General features: G+C 40.7%; 1 protein-coding gene across 1 annotated transcript in view; it reads left to right on the plus strand.

Annotated features, from left to right (window-relative positions):
- The window catches only part of ERP44 (endoplasmic reticulum protein 44), a 123,208-nt gene that overhangs the window by 97,277 nt on the left and 3,345 nt on the right, over positions 1-22,586 (plus strand). The window contains exons 7-11 of the mRNA XM_074945131.1: positions 667-724; positions 2,143-2,259; positions 7,511-7,622; positions 8,123-8,264; positions 11,719-11,821. Coding sequence (XP_074801232.1) covers positions 667-724; positions 2,143-2,259; positions 7,511-7,622; positions 8,123-8,264; positions 11,719-11,821 — 532 coding nt within the window. The remainder of the gene's footprint in view (positions 1-666; positions 725-2,142; positions 2,260-7,510; positions 7,623-8,122; positions 8,265-11,718; positions 11,822-22,586) is intronic.

The raw sequence follows: 22,586 nt of genomic DNA on the forward strand, positions 1-22,586 counted from the left end.
TTTGTTTGTTCTGTTGCTCAGGTTTTAATTTAACCTCTTGTGAAGTCTTAATATCATTAGTTTTCTAGTCATCTATAGAGTTCCAGGGTAGACAAGAGCTGAATCTCCAGTTAAAAGAGTAAGCAGGAAAAAAAGCTTTATTAATGCAAACACCTCTTTCCCCTCACATACACACTCTCTTTTTTCAGGCTGCCTTTACATCATGAAGAAGCAAAAAGGGCCAACACTTTTAAAAAATCCTTTGAAGATAACCTTTAAATTATAGAAAGTAATGTGGTTTAGTAATCAAGAGAGGATGCACCAATATATTAGAACCTCTTTTATCCAAACCCCTGTTATCAAAAACAAAAAACTTCATTACACAAAGTTAGAGTATATTCATCAATGTGCATCACCTACAGTGTGACGCTCCTCACATACACCAAAACCTGTTAATCTTAACTCCACATCCTCCTCTCCCTGTCCCCTCACACCCAATTCCAGTTGATCTCTCTAGTACCTTAATTGAAAGATCAGTTTCTCGGTGCTCAAAAATGGTAATGAATGGGTACCTAAAAAATAGATATGATAGCAATTTCAGCCAAGTGGATTATTGCTTTCATTATCTAAGCCATTTTATATTTATCTATCATTACTAAAGCATATTTCTTCACTGCTTTTATTTAGGCCTATTTCAAAACCAGAGAGATTTAGTGGAGACAACGTAATCTACAAGCCACCAGGTGTAAGTTTAACACCTTATGTTCCTTGTTTTCATTATGTGTATTAAATATGGTCTTATGGAAGTTTAGATAATTTAATATGTTTCTGCTTCTCAATTTTTGAATTGTTTTATAGCTGAATATTTTATCTAGAAAAAGAAATATATGAACATGGGAAGTAGTGGTTCTGAATTTGGGAGGTGAAGTGGTCTTAGTCTAACAATGAAAAAATAAGTATACACACCTACATTTATTATTTCAAATTTATGACTTTCCTGAAACGACAGAGTTTTTTCCAGAAAAGTGACACATTTGTCAGATGTCCCACTTCTGTTTCTTTTGTCCTGCAGAAATTTTTTTTCAATATGCATTGCCAAATTCTCTGCCTTTGTACCTTATTTAGTAGATTTTGTTTTCCTCAAAGCAGGTGATGTTTACCACACCTTCCCTCACTTTCTCTTGCACCTGATATTAGATGACTTATCTACAGGTGTCTGCTGTTTTTGTTTTCTGAGGAAAACATTCTCTTAACGTTAATTATATAATCACAGAAGTTACCAAGCTGTCATTCATAATAATGAAATATATGTATCATTTTTATTCGTAAAAAATCCACCATAAAAGGAAATGCTCAGTTTTTCCTTTTTAAATCTCAATGAAACCTTAACAAGCGCTCCTTATTTTAAACTAAGACAGCAGACAGTCAAGGTGACAAATACAATGAAAGGTAACTAAAAAAAATCAGATGGGTTTCCAAACACGCTTTGCTGCAGGAAGAGTCTAGAAGGTCACTTTTGAATCTGTGCCTGTTATCACTCCCTCAGCTTTTGACAGTTTGCTTCCCTGACACTAACCACAAGTAACTACAGTAAAATTCATGCAGTCTTCTTCAGAGTCAAATACCAAGAATACAAAAAGAAAGCCTGCCACAATTGTCTCTCTGGCAATATAAGTTTAATCAGCCCTGAGATTCCAGTTGCTCTCCATCCTGTTAATTTTTTCAGTGTTTTTGTAAGCACCATTCTTAAGAAACCTAACTTCTGTGTGCAGCTGAAATCTTGCAGTCCTTCATAGACCAAGTTATTATTGATCAGCAACCCTACAAAATTCTAAAATAAATCTTAATTAATTTATTCTAATCCTCCTGTTTTAACAGATGCAAAATTGTATCAGATTTTTATTTTTAACATTAACTTGTAAAGTGGAGTTGGTTGTATAAACTATTGTATATATCTATTTGTTTAATGTTCTTTAAAGCCATAGTTTGGGAATTGCATATGTAATACATTTGTCTGAACACAATTCCTCATTGCAGTCCTGTCCCACAACTATATATGCACTCTACTACTATTTCCATGTCATGGACTTGGTCTCCCTTTAGGTAATATAGTATTTACTTATTTTCAAATAAGAATAATCAAAACATTTTTTTTAAAAACAGGAAAATGCTCCAGATATGGTATACTTAGGTTCTATGACCAATTTTGATTTGACTTATGCATGGACACAAGATAAATGTGTGCCTCTTGTTCGTGAAATTACATTTGAAAATGGAGAGGTAAGGATTGCTTTTTTTCTTCCACCTTTCTGCTTTTTTCATTTAACCATCAATCTGCTCTTTCAAAAATAAACTCACTCTCTCTAGAACTCAGTTACACCCTGTCAGTCACCTTCCCTGCATTTATTTTACCTTTTGTATAAAATAGTTGCACTTCAGTTTACTGTTTACTTTGTTTCTCAGCTCTTAGTGAGGGGTGAATTGGAGGGAGGTTAGTGGATAATTAATATACTAGTTGAGTATAGGAGATTATAGATGAGGATATGTGGATCATTTTGGAAGTATCAGAAGATCTGTGATTTGGGTATATACGTGTAGGCATAGTGCTGTGACCTTGGTGTATCACTTAACTTTTCTGTGCTTCTGTTTACCCATCTTAAATAGGTACAAGACCTTTTGCATAGAGATTTTGAGGTGCTGTAAAATCCTTATGTGAAAGGCATTGTATGTATGCATAGTATTCATGATTATTATACTGTGAGCTTGAAATACCTACTAGCCAGGGTGAAAAATGCAGTGGGCATGGTACCACAAGTAATGTAAAGGAATAAAACTGTAGTACAATGAAATGAGCTGTAGCTCACGAAAGCTTATGCTCAAATAAATTGGTTAGTCTCTAAGGTGCCACAAGTCCTCCTTTTCTTTTTGCGAATACAGACTAACACGGCTGCTACTCTGAAACCTGTAGTACACTGTCGTTCGTTATAAAATGTTGTCAATCATCTTTCTATTTAATACATTATTTAAAATATAACTTAATAGGAAACAAATGTACTGAATATATTTGCCAGCCTCCACAAGCATTAATCTAATATGTATTTGCTGAATAGTATTTGACAAACTATAGAGTTGGCTGAATGCCACAAAAATATTAAATTATTCTATGAATACCTGTAAAATTTATTAATATTTGCTGAGCCTTATTCAACCAACACTGCTTGCTACGTCTGTCTTGCTTTTGGGTGACCTTCCTTCCATTTCTATTTTCCACCACGTTTCTTCCTTTAATAAATCAAGATGTATCTTTTCCTGGATTGTTCTTAGTATTCATTTCTCATCTCCTCTCTGTTCCCTTTACAATGTGTTCTTTTTTCCTTCCTTCATTGTATTCTCTGCCTCCTTATGTTTTCTCTCCTTTCTGTATTCCCACCCCGAAATTATAATTTACGTGTAAATATGTAAACATACAAACTAAAATAAAATAATGTATTGAACTCGCTAATTAGTTACACTCAGCACATTTAGACTACAGCACCTGTTAAAACCTGCAATGCAGTTCTAACATATTGCAGGGTGTTAGCCACACGATGATGTATAAACTGAAGAATCATCCTGTATTTTCTTTTGTGGGGCATTTTAGCTTTCTCCACTACCTGGGGTATCCTGTGCAGTTTTGACTGTGCTCAAATTATTCTATTAGCTTCCATAACAGGGGGGAGAAGACAGAGAAAAAAATATTTTGTGTGATAGATCATGCTAAGTGTAATCTTTTAATCAGCATTTAGACTTTTCAGCAGAAACTTCTGTTAAACACAATTTTTAATTCTTCATTTGCATTTCACGTGCAAAAGATGCCAGGTATTTAGCATTTTTAGAACTGCATGATGGATTTTTAGTGTACTTTTCCCACAGTGAAATCAGATTCTGATCCCTAGAAACCAAGGTTCATCATTGTAAGTTTGTATCAAGTTTCTGTCCCAATTTTTCTAGTTGCTCTTGTGAATCTCCACTCCAGTTTACTTAGGCAGATACTTACAATCCCAGGTCATTCCAAATTGACATTTTGCTTAGCAACATTTGTTTAAAAACTCAGTGCTGCCAGTAGCCAAACTATTTCAAACATGCCAGAATTTTGATACTTCTGTCTGCTTGTAATTTTATAGTAGTTAGACATTTAGTATATAATGACTAATATTTTTAAAACAGAAATATGAAGCATTGTTGTCAATGTTTTAAGCTGTATTTCTTTGACTTGCCAGTATGTGTTATAAAATATGATGTAAATAAAAGAGAGTTCAACATTAAAACATTAGAAATTAATTTTAAATTGAACTCAGTCTTGGTAAATTAATTTCTCTGGTTTGCTTTGTTTAAATTGTTTTAATGTCAGATTAGTTATGTGTGCATACAGGCCACACAATTGGGAATTCAGAGCAGGGTGATTCATTGTGACATTAGACAACATAGAGTGGTTGAACTTCTTCAAGAAGTTTCTTCCATTTTGAAGCTCTCTGCCAGTCTGAGAGATTCTCTGTTCTTAAAATGGAGAAATACCACGGGATCCAGTAATCTCTCTCAAAATAGAAGAAAATAAGTGTGATCACAGGTTAATCAATCTGTTGAGAAAGCAGTTAAATTTGTAAAGTACAAACACTTCAAAGTCAGAGGAAACCATATGATATAACATGCTGAATGGCGGGTTCAGATTTTATTCTGGAAAGGGTTAATGGTTCTGTGAAGACCTACAGAAAAGCTGTGGGAGGTTATGCCTTGGGGGAAACATCTTTCAGTGCACTCCGTGCAAAACAAAGAGCAGTTGCAGGAGAGAAGTCCAGAAAGTGAGACAAGCAGCTGTTCCATTCGCTAATCATCCAGACCCGGTAGAGAATTAGACTGGAAAGGCAAACCAAATAATACCTGTGTTGGACTGCATTTAATAAATCCCACAGACAACACTCCAGTCCTGGATGTTAGCCTTGAAATAGAAATGATATGGGAGAGCAGAAAAGTGCTGCCAGACTGGAACCAATGACTTGTGTTAGGAGTTAGGAGGCCTAACTCAGTATGTACACACTAGTGGTACTGGGCATTTAGTTCAGAGTCTGAAGAATACTGCAGTAAATCGTTCATTTGTTAGGCAACACGTGCTGGCCTTTGGCAGAGAAGACATGATCCTTGAGGACGGGTCAGCAGGAAGACCAAAGGAATCTCTTTGATGAAGGTGTCCTTAGATTTCACTTTTTTCTAGACAAGCAAGGAAGTCAACATGGCTAATGATTAGAGATGGTCAAAATAACTGGGGTGGAGGGTTGGGAATTGGGACTCCCACTCCCCACTGTTCATAAATATTTAAAATGCTTTCAGACTTTCTAGCCAATTCTGTTGGTAGCCCACCATTTGAGGGATTTGGGGGAAATAACTTTACAAATATGACCTTGGTTGTATACGGAATATATATATTATTAAAAGGATAGATTGGGTGGACAGTGCAGCAGATGCTTTTCCCCTCCCAGGAGGGGAAGGTGACATTTCAGTCTAGATATCCAAGGGCTCTACTTCGTATTTCAATTCTAGAAAAAGGGGTCAAAGCTAGAGATGAAATGGGACCATGAACACCACAGCACAAGCAGATACTTTTCCTTATTGTCTCCTATGAAGGGTGGCAGAGGGCCCAGCCCATCACCACGTGGGTAGAACTGACTAGGAACAAACATGGTTAAATATGGAGATTATTTTGGTGGGGGAGAGAAAGTAGTAGACATGTAGTAAAAATGGTTGGAACAGGAGTTACATGAAGTACAAATGGATTTTCAGAAAGTTTTTAAAAATTCCTGTAAAAGACCAACCTTGGTCTTACTCCAACACTGCTTCTTGAATGTTCAGGTGACAACCAGCTAGCTCACCCTGGAAAAAAGAAAGTTCAGACAAATCCTTCCAGTTACTTGTAGGGTAAAGCATTTACCACAGCATCTCTCTGCATGTAAAAATATGTCCCAAGAGATTTAGATTTGGTGGTAGAATGGACAAAATATTCTCTATATCTGAGGAAAGCAGAGAATATGAACTAGGAGTACATGTTAGAAAAAGGATTTATCTCAAAGTTAATTGAGTTCAGGCACACCATTTTAAAAAAGCAACCTCCAGAGACAAGGGCCTGTCTCTTTTTTAGGAACTAAAGCCTGTCTGTCATTGGACAGTGCTAAACAACAAGAGTCTATTTTAAAGGGGGGGAAATCAACTGAGAGTCTAGTAGGGGTTTTAGAATGATTAGCCACCAAGAAACTTCTATGATGGAAGGAGTGGTATTTGGTTGTAGGCAATATAGCATTATTACATGTAACACATCATGGTATTCTGTGTTTAATAGGAGAGGGATCTTTGGAAACCATAGGTGCAGCACTTAGAAAATAGCAATGAATTTGCAACATGAAACACTATAAATAAAGTCTGGTTTTTGGGTTGCATGCTTTACGCAGAACCAGTGCATTGCAGGAAGGTAACTGCCCTTCTCTATGAGGCTAACTAGTGAGATTGTGCTTTGCTGAAAGACTACTAAGGGGAGATACAGCAGTTTACATATAACTATAAAGATAGGATGGGATGAATATCAGGAAATATTACCTAACAGGGAGATCTATAAATCTGTAGAACAGTCAGATTTATATCTATACATCTGTGTAATACCCAGAGGAAACAGTGGAAGCATCATTGCCGAAGTCATTTAATGATGGGCAAAGCACTGGACAATGTACCCTAGGGAAGTCGTACAAAATGTACATGAAAATGTAATCACGTAGGCACAAAATGAGCTCTCCCACCCGTACGAAACAGCAATCATGAAAAGAAAAAAATATGCAGGGATGGGGGGAAATATCAAAGGAAGGATAAACTGGGTAAGTCTTTGCATTATACCCTCAAGTTAGCTGAAATCGTGCTCTGGTAAACTGAAGGAGTAAATTCGTAAGTTTATGCCCTCTACTAAGACAGCCTGAACACCAACTGTCGAGAGATTCACCCTGGAAATGAAGAGCAAGCCCCTCCAAGAAGGTCTGAACTGTTGTGATGGGGTACAGGTAAAGTTTCAGATAAGCGAATCCCAAGTTATTTAGGGTTTTAAAGATCATCAATAGATGGAAATAAATCTGAAAGTTGACTACTAGTCAATTTAGATACTGAAGAACAGAATGGTTGGTATCGGCCTGTAAGGAGATATGGGATTGTGTGGGCTTTTTGTTTTGCAAGGTTGAGGCTGTAGTTACTTTATTTTTAAATAAGTCTGATGGCAACAACTTCAGGCATGCCATCGTAAGTCTTTTGTACCTGGTTCTAAACTGTACTGCAATTTAGTTAAATCTCTTATTTATTCGTTTGTATGATGTCTCCTGCCTCATTATTGACTATCCTATTCTATCAACTGGCTGTAAAGTTGTGGTCCTACCTAACTAGAAATATCACTAGAATTGCATAAAATGTATGTTGTGTATTGGAAGAAGTTAGGTGTTTCTCTCATTTGGTATCTTTCTTTCTGCAGGAACTGACAGAAGAAGGCCTTCCTTTTCTTATACTTTTCCACATGAAAGATGATTTGGAGAGTTTAGAAAAATTCCAGCAGGAAGTGGCACGACAATTAATAAGTGAAAAAGGTCACTAATTATTATTGCCTTACCCTGTCACTTTGTAGGCATGCTAACATTTTTTTATTCAGCCAAATGCTAAAAAATGCATAAATAGTTAGAGCAGCACTCTAATTTTAAAGCTCTTTAGGGCAAGGGATCATGTTTACTTCTATAGTGCTTAGCACAAAGAGGCCCTGAACCTATTGGCTCCTCTGGGCACTACTGAAATATAAACTATTTATTATAAACAGTTACTTCAGAAATGCTTATTTTATATGTGGGATTCATACAGTTGAATTTTTATGACCTATAAACTTAAATTTTCTAATCTATATTATAACCAAAACAATTTCTCAGAACATTTTTATTGTTTTATTGTGTTTGCTTGTTTACATTCATTCCTTCATCCATATTTGTTACTGTAATGTACGCAATACCTCAGATTTTATTAATAAATTTACCAAGGCCTTAATATTTTCACATTCAAATATCTAATGTAAATTTTGGTCTGTATTCTCATTTTTAAGGTACAATAAACTTTCTGCATGCTGACTGTGATAAGTTCAGACACCCACTCCTTCATATTCAGAAGACTCCAGCAGACTGTCCTGTTATTGCTATTGACAGTTTTAGGCACATGTATGTCTTTCCAGACTTCAGTGACTTAGCGTAAGTAAACCCTTCCTTTCTTTTGAAAATCGTGTCGTCTTGTGGCGAGACAAAGAAATACATTTGTTTAAACACTGTAACCAGTATTATGTGACTGAAAAGAGGTAAAATATTTTATTAGCTGAGGTTGGGGGCGTAGGATCCAGGATCAGATCTCCAGCGGATGTAAATGATTGCACTACATTAACTTTAAAGGCTCTATGCTGATGCACATTAGCTGAGAATCTGACCCCAAGTTTTAAATGCTGCTGCAAGTTCTAGTTCCTCAATTATCCTTCGTATTTCTTAGCACCGTGGTACCTCTACTGCCAACATAGAAACGTCAGTTTACTTTGGAAAGTTTTTGAGCAGTGAATAAAATAGTTAACTGATACATTATGCAATTAATGTGTATAAAATATTCAGTGGTAAGAATCCTCCAATCTGTCACCATCTATTTTTCTCTGCTGCAACGTTGACATTCGTGAGCTAGTCATGGACCATTGGAGGGGAAGCTCCTTTTACATAGGTGCCCACCAGATATTCTGCCTTCATAGTCAGTGGAATATGGCTGATTTGTTGGGATAACAACTGCCTAAAATGTATAAAATAGATGGAGTATCAATTTAATCCCTGGTCTTCAGTTTTTTCTAAATACAGTGGTATTTCTAACTAGGTGGTTTGGGACCTACTTGAGAGACCATGTCTCTCTCTCTCTCACGCTGCCACAATGGTGGTAAGCAAAGATGCTTGCGCTAGATCCTCCTCAGTTGAATAGAGAGAGGTGACTGGCACTAGAGCATCATCTTTGAGGGACCCACTGTCAAGCCTTTCTTGTAGCCAACTGGGTGAAGGGATTGGGCCCTGACTGGGCTGATTGTTTATGGCGAGTGGAAGTTTGATGGTGAAAATCCTGGTTGTGTTGGGGAAGATTTGGCTGGAAATTTTCTGGGGGACTTGCTGCTTTTTGTTCTTGTTGGATTGTTGCTTTTAGTAACATCCAGGTTGCCCAGAGTACCAGTTTGGGTACCTCTTTATAAGTTATAAATTACAATAAATAAATAAATCAACATGAAATGTATGAAAGCAGAATAGTTTTTCCTGTGCTATGCCACACCCATCTACCTTGCCCTCTCTATCACTGTGAGCTTTTGCACATAATGTTGGCAAAAGCTGCTGAAGGGCATCTCTTCATCAACTACTCTGCATAGTGAGTGAGCAAACTGTGTGTAACTTGTATCACTGAACTGCTGTCACAAAACCGTACTTTTTCGTTAATCACTGTCAGCTTTATCCATGTACCTGTTTAGCTTCCTATTTGTTACCTGAAGAGCTGATTTTTATATTGTTTAGAGCAGCATAGAGTATACAGTCAGTGCTTAATGAACAGGAAATAATTTACACCCCAAACTTATTCAACACCCACTCCACACATATCTAAATAAAAGTAAGGGTTCACCACAGGACCCTTTGTCTTGCCCAGGCAAGGTTTCTGTTACTCCATAGATCCAAAATGAAAAGTTGTATGAAGGCTCTCCAGCTACCAGATGTGTAATACTGAATGAAACACTTGTACAAACTCTTCTAAAGGGAACTGATGTTTGATGATAAAGTGACTGTCAGCACTGAGTTGGTTTCCTAGAGTTTTGGCACCAGAGGGCAGGCCCTCAGCTGATGTAAGTTGTCATAGCTCTATTGGCTTCAGCAGAACTATGACAATTTAAACCAAAGGATTTGTACTGATATCTTTAATGTCAGAGACAACAGGAAGAACAGTGAGGATATGATTATCTTCTGTTTGTATTTAATCTGGCCAAAAAATCCAGCTCTCTTTGAGTGTTGTATTCAATGTAACATGTAAATGGAAATATGTTGCCAAGTGTGGTGACTGGATAGTCATGGTTTGATTTTACTAAAGTGCATGCACACAGCTGCACAACTAATTTGGATGTGCAGTTGCTATGTTGATGCAAATTATGTATTTATGCATCCAAATGATGTGAATTGAGTAAGCAGTCACTGTAATACTGTGTTCATACACTTGCTTGAGTCCCATTGTACCCGTTCAAGCTTTAACATCCCCTGCAAGCCTTCTTGAAAAGATTATGCTATGTGTCAGTTCTGGTGCTCGACAAATGTAACCCAAATTTTAAAAGCAAAGCACAAAATTTATAAACATGGCAATTGCCCCAAGTCTGAAGTTACTAGGACCAAATGTGAATGGAATCTGTTAGCAATGATGACCACAGACACTGTGGCTAGCAAGAAACCATTGTATCATGCAGAACCCTTGGTTGCTTGTACTGTAGACTCCATGGAATGGTATAAACATTGCAATCAGGCTTCCTGACTTCTCAGTGTCTTATTCTGGAGCCCCACCACACAGTGTTGCAACAGAGTTTGGCAGAAATCTGGTGATCATTGCCAGCTTCTTATTCAAATTCTAGCAGGCTTATTCTTAAAATGTTATCTGCCTATAATATAATACAAGCCTTAGTGTATTTTGATTGATAGTAAAATCCTAAAACTGTTTTTGTTACATTTACTGTTGCACTCTTATGAATATTTTGTGCAAAGTAGCATGTTCACAGCGCACTGAATTGGTTTTTAACAAAACACTTTACAAGCAATTTGCATTAGAGTAATAATAGTTTAAATTTAATCATAGCTATAATAGCTTATGTACATAATTATCAGTTATAGCTGTCATGTGGATTTGTAGTTCCCTTCAAAAAATTATAAGGTATTTTTTGTCTTTTCAAAAACACCTCTGCTTCATAGTCTGTATCTGACTAGTAACAGCTACGGCTTGTGTCAACAAGCAGTAAGGGTAATGCATTTGTCAGATATAAATGAGAGAAATTGGCAGGTTCATAGACAGTCCCATAGGATCAAGCTGAACTTCGGAGACATCTAGATATGGCAGAAGTGACCTTGTGAACAGTTCATGGTTTTTAAATAAAAGGTAAAATCTTAAAGCATCTCAGTAATTTGCAAAGCCCAGCTATTCTGTTGGACAGGGTCTGATTTTAGAGAGGAACTGCTCCAAGGGCAAAATGGAATACTGTTTTTGCCTTTATAGTAATGCCCTTTGGCCATCCAGCCACATCAAATTCTGCTGTCAGGTTTGGAATCAGAGTGGAACCTGCTGTTCTCGTCTGCAGCATGCGTAGTGGGGAGTTGAATTGAGCATACAATGAAGTTATTGGCTAGGACAACGCTGTGGGAATTATTGAAGGGAAGAAATACTTGCTGTGCACTCAGGAGATAGCAAAGAAGAAGAAAAAACCTGGTGTGGTAGCTTAACACAAATGTACCATCCATTTAGCTTTCTACCATAAATTAATCACTTAAAGTGAACATACTGTATCTGATGCACAGGAGAAATTTGGGCTACTCTAAACAATCTACTTTATTTTTCAGTTTGATTGTGTGCTTATCTATCATATGTTTACTGGGCGGGATTTTGTTTCAGAATTCCAGGTAAACTCAAGCAATTTGTACAAGATTTGCACTCCGGAAAATTGCACAGAGAATTTCATCATGGCCCAGATCCAACTGATGTAGCACCTGGTCAGGTAAGACTTACAGAAATGAAAGCATTTGTATATGGCTGTTTGGGCAAACCATTTATTCTTTCTCATCATGAAAACAGTGCTTTTACATTACCTTGGTGTGTAAGATTGTGTGTAAGAAATCTGTTTATGGAAAATATAGTATGTAGCCATATTTACCTAGCAATATTTTAAAACACTACAAGCCAGCACTGATAAATCTCAGAACGTACTTAAAGTGAGAAAAATCCCACATTTTTGTGTTCTTACTGAACAAGAAAAAAATTTGAAATGTTTATTTCTTCGCATGGAAACCCTTCTTTTTTTAATACCTGTAAGATCGCTAGTTTTGTCACTTCAGTTAATTAAACTCTTCTGTGACTTGGAACATTCTGAATGGAACTGGCATTGTTTTGCTAGTGTGATGTAATCTGTTCATTTTAACAATTCAGTGATTGAAAATAGTATGGCTTAAATAAAACCAATTGTTTATGAACTCTTTTACCAATATTACATGAAGTTGTAAGGAATCCATTTTTACTTTGTCTGAATTCCATGTGTACTTTCTTTTAGAATAGTGATAATATAATTTAGGGGTGTCAAACAATTAAAAAAATAATTCCAATTAATCGTGAGATTAAAAAAATAGTGATCACTATTTTAATCTCACCGTTAAACAATTATAGAATATCAGTCAGTTTAAATTTATTATAAATTTTTCTACATTTTCAAATATATTGATTTCAATTACAACACAGAATGCAAAGTGTACAGTGCTCACTTTATATTATTTTTTATTACAAATATTTGCACTGTAAAAAAGATTTTTAAAAATAGTATTTTTCAATTCACCTCTTACAAGCACTATAGTGCAATCTCTTTGTCGTGCAATTTATAAATGTAGATTTTTTTTTTTTCACCACAAAGCTGCACTCAAAAACAAAACAATGTAAAACTTTAGAGCCTACAAATCGAAGACTGAAGGGGCATATGAATGTTTAGCATAACATAAATACCTTTCAGTGCTGGCTACAACAGTGCCACGCGAATGCTTGTTCTCACTTTCAGGTGACATTGTAAACAAGAATTGGGCAGCTTTATCTCCCGTAAATGTAAACACACTTGTTTGTCTGAGTTATTGGCTGAACGAGAAGCAGGACTGAGTGGACTTGTATGAGGTGAATTGAATTCAGCAAAGCACTCAGTTCTTCAGTCCACTCACTGGGTGAACCTGGGACAAACTCTGCTTCTACTCCAAGCCTCTATCTGTACTCCCTTAACTGACTTATCTTTGCCCTAAGGAAGGTTTCAAGAATGTGCTTCTTATGAACTCACTTGGCAGCTGGCACAAGCATAATTTTCTTTGGCCACATACCTATTAAATCTCATATTAATATTTTGCATCAGAGGATTTAAAAACACTTCACAAGCATTCATTAATTAACCCTCATAACACTCTTGTATGGTATGGAAATATTAAGACACAGCGTGGCTAAGTGACTTGCCCACGTTTGAAAGAAAGTATGTATGTGGCAGATTTAAGAAGAGAATCCAAATCTGACACACAAGCCTGTGCTCTAGCCATGAGACTGTCATTCCCCTTCTATCTAACTAGCTGGACTTGGTATTTTTTAATCTGTTAGGACTTTCTCCTCTTTTTTTTTTCTGCTCTTCTTACATCTCCAGTTGTTCTTAGTAAATTGATCTTTTTGAGCTTGGGTTATTTTTATGCAACTGTGCCAATGTGTGTGGCCCAAATGTACAGTCGTAGAGGTTCCATTCTCAAAGTTCACCTGAGTTCAGCACACCTCAGTGGTGGTTGCACTGTTTTTCACCACTTGCAATCCTGGAGCATGCTGAGGACTGACGCAGGAACACTGGGCTACACCAGGGGAATCCTCAGCTGCCACTTTCGGATAGCATTAAAGTAGTTTTTGTGATGCTGTTGTGGCAGCACAAAGTGACCTATACAAGACTGAGGATCAAGTCCCAGATGCTCAGCTGAAACATTTGACTGGCTCACTCAAAGCTTTTCCCTTTGAATCTTTTCAGGCCATTTTAGGATAAGATTTACAGGAAGCAGTGGGTGGGAGGGGAAGAGCTTTCAGGCACTTAACACAGGGCATGAAAGTTTACATGGACTTTTGCAAGTAGATATCACAGATCAGATTGTTGTATTGAACACTGAAGCCAGGCTTTCCAGTGATGTACTCATCAGCTCAGAACTCAAGAGGAGACCTTAAAGGAAAATCTGGGCCCTGTTATGTAGGAGTTCAGTTTAGATAATCAAAATGGTTCCTTCTGGTAGTGTCAAGGGACAGCTGTGCTACTGAAGATGCCATATTTCAGATGGAGTAAAATAGAGGTCCTGGCCACTTGTCATTAGATACCATGGTACTTTCTGAAAGTTGGGTTGATGGTCCTGCTTCCCTGAACAAAATGTAACACAAGTACAGTAAGTGCTTCTGCCAGGTGCAATATAATTTGAAAAGGGGTCTTCACTGTATCTCTGTGGCAATCCAGGGATGTACATTCTAGGCATCTTTTGGCTGGCTTTTGCTTTCAGTTGATTTTGGGAGCCACGTTAGAAGATATATTTGTTCAGAGTCATTGGAGTGAAGTCCATTTTAATAAAGTTCAGTTCAATACATCGTTTAGACATTACTTCCCACAAGAATGTGTTTGGTATAGGTGTCTGGCATCAATCATTTTTGTGTTCATTATTGGAAATATATATATATTTGGGGGGAAATATCTAACTCCATAGATTCTCACATTTTAAGGCCAGAAGGAACCATTTTGACTATCTAAACTGAACTCGTACATAACACAGGCCATGGAATTTCACAAGTGATTACTGCATCCAGCCCCATACTTGTGGTTACCTAGAGCATGTCTTTTAGAAAGACCCATGTTTTCGACTGAGGTCTGTTAATTTGGCTTAACTACATTGCTCAGAGGTGTGAAAAAACCACACCCCTGAACAGGATAGTCAAGACGACCTAGCCCCCAGCGTAGACAGTGCTAGGTCAACGGAATAATTCTTCTGTCAGCCTAGCTGCTACCTCTCAGGAAGATGGTATCTACTCCAGTAGGAGAACCCCTCCCATCAGCATAGGTAGTGTCTACACTGCAGCAATGCAGCTGTGTCGCTGTAGCATTTCAAATGTAAATAAGCCCTGCGACTCTTAATGCTAGAGAGTTTACCACATCCCTTGGTGAGCTGTTCCAATTGTTTATTCCCCTCGCTATTTAAGGGCTTGTCTACACTTGAAAATTAATTTATATTTAAGGTAGGATGTGAATTTAAAGCACAATAGCTTTGAAAATGGAATAAGCTAACCCAGAACAAGGCACTCTTTTTCAAGAAGTGTGTCCCCACGTGGAGTTATTCCAGAATAACTCAATGTGTAGACAAACCCTGGAGAAAAAAAAAGGACTTCAAGTGGTTGCACATGTCCATTCCACTTCAGGTGTGTGTTTGCTCAGTGCACTAGCATTAGAGATTTTTCACTCAGCAATTCCCGTCAAGATAGCACATGTGCCCTCTGCTTACTTATGCTGCTGTGGGATGGTATAAAGGGAAGAGCTGCCTCCAACCCCCTTCAGTTCCATCTTACCGCCTGTGACTGTTGTAAGAGCATTCTACCTTGCTACCGCAAGTGTTTTCCTCTTTCTCAGTATTTTTATTGTATGTAGTGGGTACTTGTCAATAGCTGATAGTATACGGTCTTAGTGTAGGGTTTTTTTTCTACTAATAGGTTTCCTTTTTTACTACCGTACGTTATCGTTCCTTTCGGTTTTGGGTACCGGTGCCAGAGCTTGCTTTGTTCCCCGGGTTTCAAACTTTACAATGCATGCAAGAAGACAGTTCTGGTCAACAGCCTGCACTGTAGGTGCCTGAACTACCCTAGAAAAAGGTCACATCAGAGAAAGATGCCAAATCTACAGGGACTTAGCCCAGAAGTAAAAAAAACAGGGAAGTACCTTCTTATGGAGGCAGCCCTGTGCCCACCCTCAAAGCCTTCCCATTTGGGGCAGGCACTGTGCAACTCTGCTTTAGTCAGGAGTGTTCCCCCTTTCCAGGCAGAGTCTGTGCCAATCTCCTTCTCTGGTACTGAAGCAGCATCAGAGGACAGCAACCAGAGACCCATTGTCCAGGAAATCAAGGTCCCCAGCACTGAACTCCAGCAGTCAAGTTGGGAAGGAGAATGGAGTGCACATGGTGCTGAGGCACTCTGTGGTACAGATACAACCTCCAAGAGAGGTCATCGACTTCAGCGCCGCTAATGGGGCCATTGAGATCGACCTCTAAGTGAGCACCATCCTGTTAAGCAGTGCTGTCATCTTTGGCTCAGCAGTAGCAGCAACAGAATCTTCTGGTGCTGTCAACACTTGAGGCATATACCCGCTGAGCGCTAGCGTCACTGGCAGACCAAGAGACATCTCTCCCGGTACTGACAGACACTCTCATGGATTACTGGCTACCAGAGTTCCGCGTCCAGTACCCTTGCTACCTCCAGACAATCTGGTCCCCACTCGAGAGGCAAGCCAGCTTATGATTTCCCTGATGCCATCCTCTCCAGACTACCGTCACTACTCCCTGGCACAAGAAACACTGCACCTACCTGATTGGATGACTAAAGTTCATCGTGCAAGGGAGAAGTTGGATCTTGTGTGTCGCAGCCACATCACGTAAGCCATTGCTCTCCTTCAAGAGGCTTTAACCTCTGGTATCTAGTGGAGCCTCCCCGTTGGTCAGCTAGTAGCCACGGTTGGGAAGAAATTGAGCTCCAGTGCCATATTGATGGCCGTACTGCCTCCAAACCCTCTCCTCACCCTCCGCCCTCTATGTCCTCCAATAGGTGTTGTGATCCTGCATTGCTAAAACTGCAAGAAGCTGCTCCCAGTGCCAGGCCCTGTACCGAACTTGAGCAGTCTGCCTCAGTGAATCCCCCCTTTGGAGGAAGTGGGGGAAGCTCCACCTCAGCCGGTCTTGGGTTCCTCCTCCTCATCGCCCAATGAGGTGGTTATGTCTTATGTTTCCTCACTTCCCCGGGATGATTATGGGGCTCACCAGAACCCTTTAAAGCGGGTGGCTTCCTCCCTAGATATCCAGGTGGAAGTAGTTCAGGAGCCACTCACAGATTGGTTCATATCTTGAGATCTGTGTGGCCTTCTCAAGGGACAATCCCCATAAATGAGGTTATTCTGGAGCCCAAAAAAGTATTGTGGTAAACACCATCTTCACTGCCTCCTACAGCAAAAAGGTCTGAGTGGGGTATTATGTCCCCTTAAAGGGGGCTGAACATTTTTACACCTCGTGTGATGGCCTTCAGTCAAGGGGAATGTTGCCTAGTGGTCAGGGCATAGGCCCTTTGACATGCGGGGTTGGGATTTGGTGGGGTAGCCTGGGCTAGAGCCAGATATACCAAATTTATATCCGCAGATATAAATCGGATATCCAAGGAGCTGCAGGGCTCTGTCAGGAATGGCCGGGGCGAAAGCAGCCACACGTCAGGCCGCTGCTCACAGGAGCCAGTGCCCTGCACAGGCAGCTCCTCCAGCATGGCTGTACCGCCCCCAGCCCGCCCACTGGGGCAGGCACCAGGCTTATCAACAGCTGTCCCTGATCACGCTAGTCCAGGAGCATGCAAGCCGCTGAGCCTGAGCTGCTGACACCCAGGAGCACTTTAAAGCTGCCCTCCTGGGCCACTTCCTAGCACCCCACTATTGTCCAAAGTTCGCAGTCTGTAACAAGACACTGTGAAGGGGGTCAGGTCACTGTCTGGCACCGCTTCACAGCCGGACATGGCATGGCAGCTCTCTCCCTCTTGGAGCAGCAGCTGCATCCTCTCATGCCTGGGGCCTCCAGCCAGGCCAGTTCTAAGTCTCTCCCCTTCAGGGACAGTCCTTAACCAAAACACAGGAATCAACACAGATAAACTGGGTTAGTAGATGAGGGGAGAAATGTCTCCCTCTGAGGGTCTATCAGAAGCAGGTCCTCCCTTCTCTCAGGGAGGGAACTTCAAGCAGTTGCTAAGAAAGAGATCCTGCCTTCCTTCAACCCTTCCCTCAGGAGCTGCAAGGTAATGGTCCTTTTTCTTCCCTGCCCTGCCCTGCCCTGCCCATAAGTGAGCTGTTCTGCTCCCTTTTAACTCCTCCTCCAGTCTGTGCATCTCTTGTAGGTATGGCGGGCAGGCCTGGCTAAGCCCAGAGCAGCCTTAAAGTGTGGGGTTTGTATACCTCAACACACCTTCCCATCACCAGGGTCTTTGATCTCAGCTGCTAACAAAAGCAAACACCACAGTCAGTGGGTATCTATCCCAAAATCAAAAGATGCAAGGACGCTCAATCTTTTGGCAGGAAAGCTTATTCAACAGCTGGACTAAAACTCCAGATTTCTAATTAACAAGCGTTGCTGGGACATTACAATTTCTGCCACCCGGCAATGTTTTAATATTTGCAGAAAAGTTACCAGAGGAGGCCAGGCAAGAGCTTCTGGCAGTAAAGGACAAAGGAAAGTTGGTAGCCGGGACCTTGCTTCATGCTGCATTGGATGCTGTTGATTCTGCTGCCAGAGCCATGGTACTGGCCATTACAATGCACAGATGTTCGTGGCTCCAGTCATCAGGTCCTCCTCAGTAGGTCCAACAGACCATTCAGGATCTCCCTTTTGAGGGACTGAGGTTTTTTTTCATAGCAGGCCGATGACAAGCTTCATAACCTTAAAGACTCTAGGGCTATATTCAAGTCTTTGAGTATTTACACTCCCCTCCCAAAGAAGCAGCAGTGGTAGCCGGAGCAATATCACCATTTTTATTCTGGTATGTCTCGGCACCAGGACCAATCTAGCAGGAAAGAGAAAAATTACAGGAGGAGACCACTTCTTCCTTTCTTTTCAGCCATGGTGAGATCATCATCCAGACAGCCTTGAAACACCAAGCAGTCAGTTCGACATTCTTGTTGAGAGTAGCTTACCAGTTTGTAGTATCAGGGTATGTCTATACTACCCGCCAGATCGGTGGGCAGCGATCGATCCAGCAGGGGTCAATTTATCACATCTAGACTAGACTCGATAAATCAACCCCGGAGCGCTCTCCCGTCGACTCCTGTACTCCACTGCCGCGAGAGGTGCAGGCGGAGTCGACGGGGGAGCGGCAGCAGTCGACTCACAGCAGCGAAGACACTGTGGTGAGTAGGTCTAAGTACGTCGACTTCAGCTACGTTATTCACATAGCTGAAGTTGCGTAACTTAGATCGATTCCTCACCCACCCACCCACCCACGTGTAGACCTGGCCTCAGTTTCTCCTGCCCCTGTTTTTTCCAACATGGTATCCCACTTCCTAAGTGCCTGAAGCCATGTCACTATGGCCAGGGGGTCTTAAGCAGGATGGAGCTGGGATACACTCTGAGTTTATTTCTATCCCCGCCCCTTTTCTGGGACCACTTTAATGAGGAAGTTCTTCAGGAGGTGCAATCTCTCCTCCTGTTGGCAGTCATAGAGAAATATCCTCCTTTTTACAGAGGAAAGGGGTTTTAGTCTCACTACTACCTAATTCCAAAAGCAAAAGGACATCTCAGACCCATTCTGGACTTGCTAGAGCTGAACAAGCACAAAAAGAAAATTGTTTCACATGGTCATTCTGATTATCCCCTCTCTGGATTGTGCTGACTGGTATCCTGCACTCAACTTAAAGGATGTGTATTTACATGTGGCAATACATGAAAGGCACAGGAAATTCCTCAGACTTATGATCAACTAATCCCACTGTCAGTTTGCAGTTCTGCCATTTGGGCTGTCTGCGACCTCCTGTTCTTACAAAGTGCATGGCAAGTGGCTGTGTTCCTGAGAAAATCAGGTGTTTCCATGGCAGGATGACTTGCTGGTGAGAGTCCTTTCCAAGAGCCAGATGATATCCAGCCTGGCCAAGATCCACTCCACCGGCTTTGCTGATCAGTGAAGAAAAGTCAATTCTCTCACTGGTTCAGAGAATAGAGCCTATGGCAGCAATCTTGGATTCTGCAGAAGCCAGGGCATTCCTCCAGACATTTCATTAGACCTGAAGGTCCATCCCACCATGACAGCACAGAATTGCCTCAGGCTTCTGGGCCTCGCGGCTTCATGTACATATGTGGTTTGGCATGCCAGGCTGTGTTTCACTAAGTTGCAGAGCTGGCTGAGCTTGATGTATTCCCCAGTTCACCATTCACTGGACACATTGGTTTAAGTGCCCACATTGGTTTACATTGGTTTAAGTGCCCACAGAAGTCTTAGCCTCTCTTGACTGGTGGATGGACCCAATCAACATACTTATGGGAGTACCCCTTTGTTTCCCCACATCCTACTTTGGCTCTGGTTACAGATGTTTCCACCCTAGGTTGAGGAATTCACCTATGCACTCTACAGGCTTCATGTGTCTGGTCTGGCCAAGATTTGGCTCTCCGTATAAACGTAAGAGTTGAGAGCCATTCATCTAGCTTGTCATGCTTTCCTCCCCCACATCCGGGAAAGGAATTTGCTAGTTCTTCCGGGCAACACCACTGTGATGTTCTATGTGAACAGCCAGGGAGGGGGCAAGATTGACACTTTTCTATGCCAAATGGCAGTAGTGTTTTGCATCATCAGCTCAATACACCTCACAGCCTCCCACCTGCCATGTGTCCAGAACAGTCTGGCAAACCGAATGAGGAGATCTTTCACCAGTCACCACGAGTGATCTCTCTGGCCAGATATGGTCAGATACATTTTTCAAGCTTGGGGTGATCCCCTCACGTAGACCTGTTTGTAACCCAGCACAACATGAAGTGTCACCAATTTTGTTCTTGAACATGTCACCATCCAGAGACTCTAATGGACACTTCCCCGATGCCCTGGAAAGACAATCTCATGCATGCCTACCCTCTGGTTCCACTCCTATGCAGAGTGTTAAAAATCAAACAGGGCCATGCTCACACGATCCTCCATAGCACTGGCATGGCCTCGCCAGCATTGGTTTTCCACTCTGGTCAGCTTCTCAACCAGGGTTCCATTATCACCAGAAGCAGACCTGATCACAGGACCACGGGCACCTACTTCATCTTTCAGTGGGATGCTCTATGGCTAACACCACACAAGAATATCTGTTCAAGCGATGTGCAAAATATCCTCCTAAATAGCAGAAAACCCTCTACTAGATACACTTACCTGTTGAAGTGGAAAAGATTTTCCTGCTGGTCTCAGCAAAAAGGTGTTGGTCCGGTCTGGGCTCCAATACAACATGTGCTGCACTATGTGTTATACCTGAAGCAGCAAGGTCTTGCCATCAGGAACTAGCGGTTATCTCGGTTTTCCATCCTCTGATTGCTAATTGCTTACTTCTCTCCAGTCCAAAGTCACTTAAGTTTTGAAGGGTCTGAACCATCTATACCCCCAAGTAGAGGATCCTATTCCTCCTTAAACTTAGACCTGGTATTAGTAAAGCTAAGGGGACAGCCCTTTGAACCGCTGGCTACCTGTTTGTTGCTGCATTTTTCAGTGAGGGTCACCTTTTTGGTGGCTATTACCTCAGCAAGGAGAGTAGGAGAATTGAGAGTCTGGGTATTTGACCCACCAAAAACAAACCTCTACAAGGACAAGGTATACCTATGCCTTCATCCAAAATTTCAAAGTGGTTTCTCACTTCCACATCAGTCAGGCACTTTACTTGCAAACTTTCTTCCTTTCCTAAGTCTCATGCTTATAAGGATGAGGAGAGAGACTCCGCACATTTGGATGTTAGGAGAGCATTAGTGTTTTACTGGGGCAGGACTAAACTGTTTAGGTTATCCTCACAACTGTTCATGGTGGTTGTGGACAGGATGATGGGCCTTCCGGTCTCATGTCAACAAATCTCGTTGTGCATTTCCTTCTGTATATGTTTGTGCTACAACATGGCCAATGTAATTCCACCACACAGGGTGCTAGCACGTTCAATGAGATCACATGCAGCCTTTCTTGCTCAAGTGCCTATTCTGGATATTTGTAGAGCTGCAGCTTGGTCATTGGTACATACCTTTGCATCTCATTAAGCCATCTCTCAACAGTCTAGCGATGATGCCAGATTTGGATGCATAGTCCTTCCATCATTATTCAGGTAGACTTCGATCCCACCTCAGGATTGAACTGCTTTGTGGGTCACCTGAAGTGGAACTGACGTGTGCAACACACCTCAAAGAGCAATAGTTACAGAACAGATTAATAAGCATTTTTTTCCAGTTTGAAATTTGCTGACTTCCAATTCCAGCCACTGGATTTTGTTATGCCTTTAGCTGCTAGATCAATGAGCCGTCTAGTATCAGACATCTTCTGACACTAGAATTTATAGCCACCTAATTTAGACACACATCTGGCCTCTTATTGTTGTCATATCCGAGCATCTTCCTTGCACACAATATCTGTCTGCGGTTAATAAAGCAAAACTCTTTTTAAAAAGAAAAAAAAAAGATATGCCTCCTCACTAAAAGATGCTGGTGTCATTTTCTGCCTCTTACGTTTTTATTCATTGTGGAAATCTGAAGTCTTTTAATGCCATTTCCATGCTGGTGAATTTATTTTGAGATTATGTCTGAAGTTTATTCTTGACAGCTTACCACTACTTTTATCCTCAAATCATGTTACAACACATGGTTTTCCCACTGTATTGAAGGCAGTGGACCTTAAAGTGCCACATGCAGAACTGTAAGGACTTCTGGTAAAGAATCTGCGTCTTTTACCATGGTGACTTATGAGAGAAGGCATCTAAAACATATTTTTTATACTGCACAAAT

Source organism: Natator depressus, chromosome 2 (assembly GCF_965152275.1).
Source record: "Natator depressus isolate rNatDep1 chromosome 2, rNatDep2.hap1, whole genome shotgun sequence".
NCBI classification, from domain to species: domain Eukaryota; kingdom Metazoa; phylum Chordata; order Testudines; family Cheloniidae; genus Natator; species Natator depressus.